Genomic DNA, 2,458 nt, shown 5'->3' with positions numbered 1-2,458 from the left:
TTTCTAATTTTATTGATTTGAGTCCTCTCCCTCTTTTTCTTGATGAGTCTGGCTAAAGGTTTATCAATTTTGTTTATCTTCTCAAAGAACCAGCTTTTAGTTTCATTGATCTTTTCTATTGTTTTCTTTGTCTCTATATCATTTATTTCTGCTCTGATATTTATGATTCCTTTCCTTCTGCTAACTTCGGGTTTTGTTTGTTCTTCTTTCTCTAGTTCCTTTAGGTGTAAGGTTAGATTGTTTATTTGAGATTTTTCTTATTTTTTGAGGTAGGCTTGTATAGCTATAAACTTCCCTCTTAGAACTGTTTTGCTGCATCCCATAGGTTTTAGATCTTTGTGTTTTTGTTGTAATATGTCTGTAGATATTTTTTGATTTCCTCTTTGATTTCTTCAGTGATCTCTTGGTTATTTACTAACGTATGTTTAGCCTCCATGTGTTTGTGTTTTTTACGTTTTTTTCCCTGTCACTGATTTCTAATCTCGTGGCATTGTGGTTGGAAAAGATGTTTGATATGATTTCAATTTTCTTAAATTTACCGAGGCTTGATTTGTGACCCAAGATGTGATCTATCCTGGAGAATGTTACGTGTGCACTTGAAAAGAAAGTGTAATCTGCTGTTTTTGGATGGAATGTCCTATAAATATCAGTTAAATCTATCTGATCTATTGTGTCATTTAAAGCTTGTGTTTCCTTATTTATTTTCATTTTCGATGATCTGTCCATTGGTGTAAGTGAGGTGTTAAAGTCCCCCACTATTATTGTGTTACTGTCGATTTCCTCTTTTATAGCTGTTAGCAATTGCCTTATGTATTGAGGTGTTCCTATTTGGGGGCATATATATTTATAATTGTTATATCTTCTTCTTGGATTGATCCCTTGATCATTATGTAGTGTCCTTCTTTGTCTCTTGTAACATTCTTTATTTTAAAGTCTATTTTATCTGGTATGAGTATTGCTACTCCAGCTTTCTTTTGATTTCCATTTGCATGGAATATCTTTTTCCATCCCCTTACTTTCAGTCTGTATGTGTCCCTAGGTCTGAAGTGGGTCTCTTGTAGACACCATATATATGGGTCTTGCTTTTGTACCCATTCAGTGAGCCTGTGTCTTGTGGTTGGAGCATTTAATTAATTCATGTTTAAGGTAATTATCGATATGTATGTTCCTATGGCCATTTTCTTAATTGTTTTGGGTTTGTTTTTGTAGGTCCTTTTCTCCTCTTGTGTTTCCCACTGAGAGGAGTTCCTTTAGCATTTGTTGTGGAGCTGGTTTGGTGGTGCTCAATTCTCTTAGCTTTTGGTTGTCTGTAAAACTTTTTTTTTTTTTTTTCTAGTGAAAACTTTTATATTTAGAATTAGTCAGCTGGACTCAGTTTAGATGATCCCAATTTTGTTGGCAACATCCAAAGCGTCATAGTCAGGAGCCAGTCGAACATATGCCTTCTTCTCTCCATCAGGCCTGATCAGGGTGTTGACCTTAGCCACGTCAATGTCATAGAGCTTCTTCACAGCCTGTTTAATCTGGTGCTTGTTGGCCTTGACATCCACAATGAACACCAGTGTGTTGTTGTCTTCTATTTTCTTCATGGCTGACTCGGTGGTGAGGGGGAACTTGATGATGGCATAGTGGTCAAGCTTGTTTCTCCTAGGGGCGCTCTTCCGAGGATATTTGGGCTGCCTCCTGAGCCGCAGTGTTTTGGGCCGTCGGAAGGTGGGTGACGTCCGGATCTTCTTTTTTTTGTGGCTGTGTACGCCTTTCAACACTGCTTTCTTGGCCTTCAAAGCTTTTGCTTTGGCTTCGGCTTTGGGAGGGGCAGGGACTTCCTTCTTCGCTTTCGGCGCCATCTTCGTGAAAAGGGTTTCCGAGACTTGTTCCCACGGCTTATAGAGTCAAGTCTCACAGAAGACTCGCGATACTTTTTAGTTAAAGCTGATTCTGTAAAACTTTTGATTTCTCTGTTGAATCTGAATGAGATCCTTGCCCGGTAGAATATCTTCGTTATAGGTTCTTCCCTTTCATCACTTTAAATATATCATGCCCCTCCCTTCTGGCTTGTAGAGTTTCTGCTGAGAAATCCGCTGTTAACTTTATGGGAGTTCCCTTGTATGTTATTTGTCGTTTTTCCCTTGTTGCTTTCAATAATTTTTCTTTTTTTAATTTTTGTCAGTTTGATTACTGTGTGTCTCAGCATTTTTCTCCTTGGGTTTATCCTGCCTGGGACTCTCTGCGCTTCCTGGACTTGGGTGGCTATTTCCTTTACCATTTTAGGGAAGTTTTCAACTGATCTCTTTAAATGTTTTCCCAGTCCCTTTCTTTTTCTCTTCTTCTTCTGGAACCCCTATAATTCGAATGTTGGTGTGTTTAATGTTGTCCCAGAGGTCTCTGAGACTGTCCTCAGTTCTTTTCATTCTTTTTTCTTTATTCTGTTCCACGGCAGTGAATTCCACCATTCTGT

The 2,458-nt window shown here is 38.4% G+C and overlaps 1 protein-coding gene across 1 annotated transcript; it reads right to left on the bottom strand.

Annotated features, from left to right (window-relative positions):
• Positions 1 to 1,316: 1,316 nt before the first annotated feature.
• Positions 1,317 to 1,862, bottom strand: LOC113616670 (60S ribosomal protein L23a). The gene has a single exon (XM_027100072.1). It carries the CDS (start codon positions 1,845 to 1,847, stop codon positions 1,377 to 1,379), a length of 471 nt encoding a protein of 156 aa, XP_026955873.1. The 5' UTR covers positions 1,848 to 1,862; the 3' UTR covers positions 1,317 to 1,376.
• Positions 1,863 to 2,458: the final 596 nt, after the last annotated feature.

Source organism: Aethalodelphis obliquidens, unplaced genomic scaffold (assembly GCF_003676395.1).
Source record: "Aethalodelphis obliquidens isolate GAN/ISIS:26980383/991018 unplaced genomic scaffold, ASM367639v1 scaffold321, whole genome shotgun sequence".
In the NCBI taxonomy this organism is placed as follows: Eukaryota; Metazoa; Chordata; class Mammalia; order Artiodactyla; family Delphinidae; genus Aethalodelphis; species Aethalodelphis obliquidens.
This window is presented reverse-complemented; position numbering and strand designations above follow the sequence as displayed.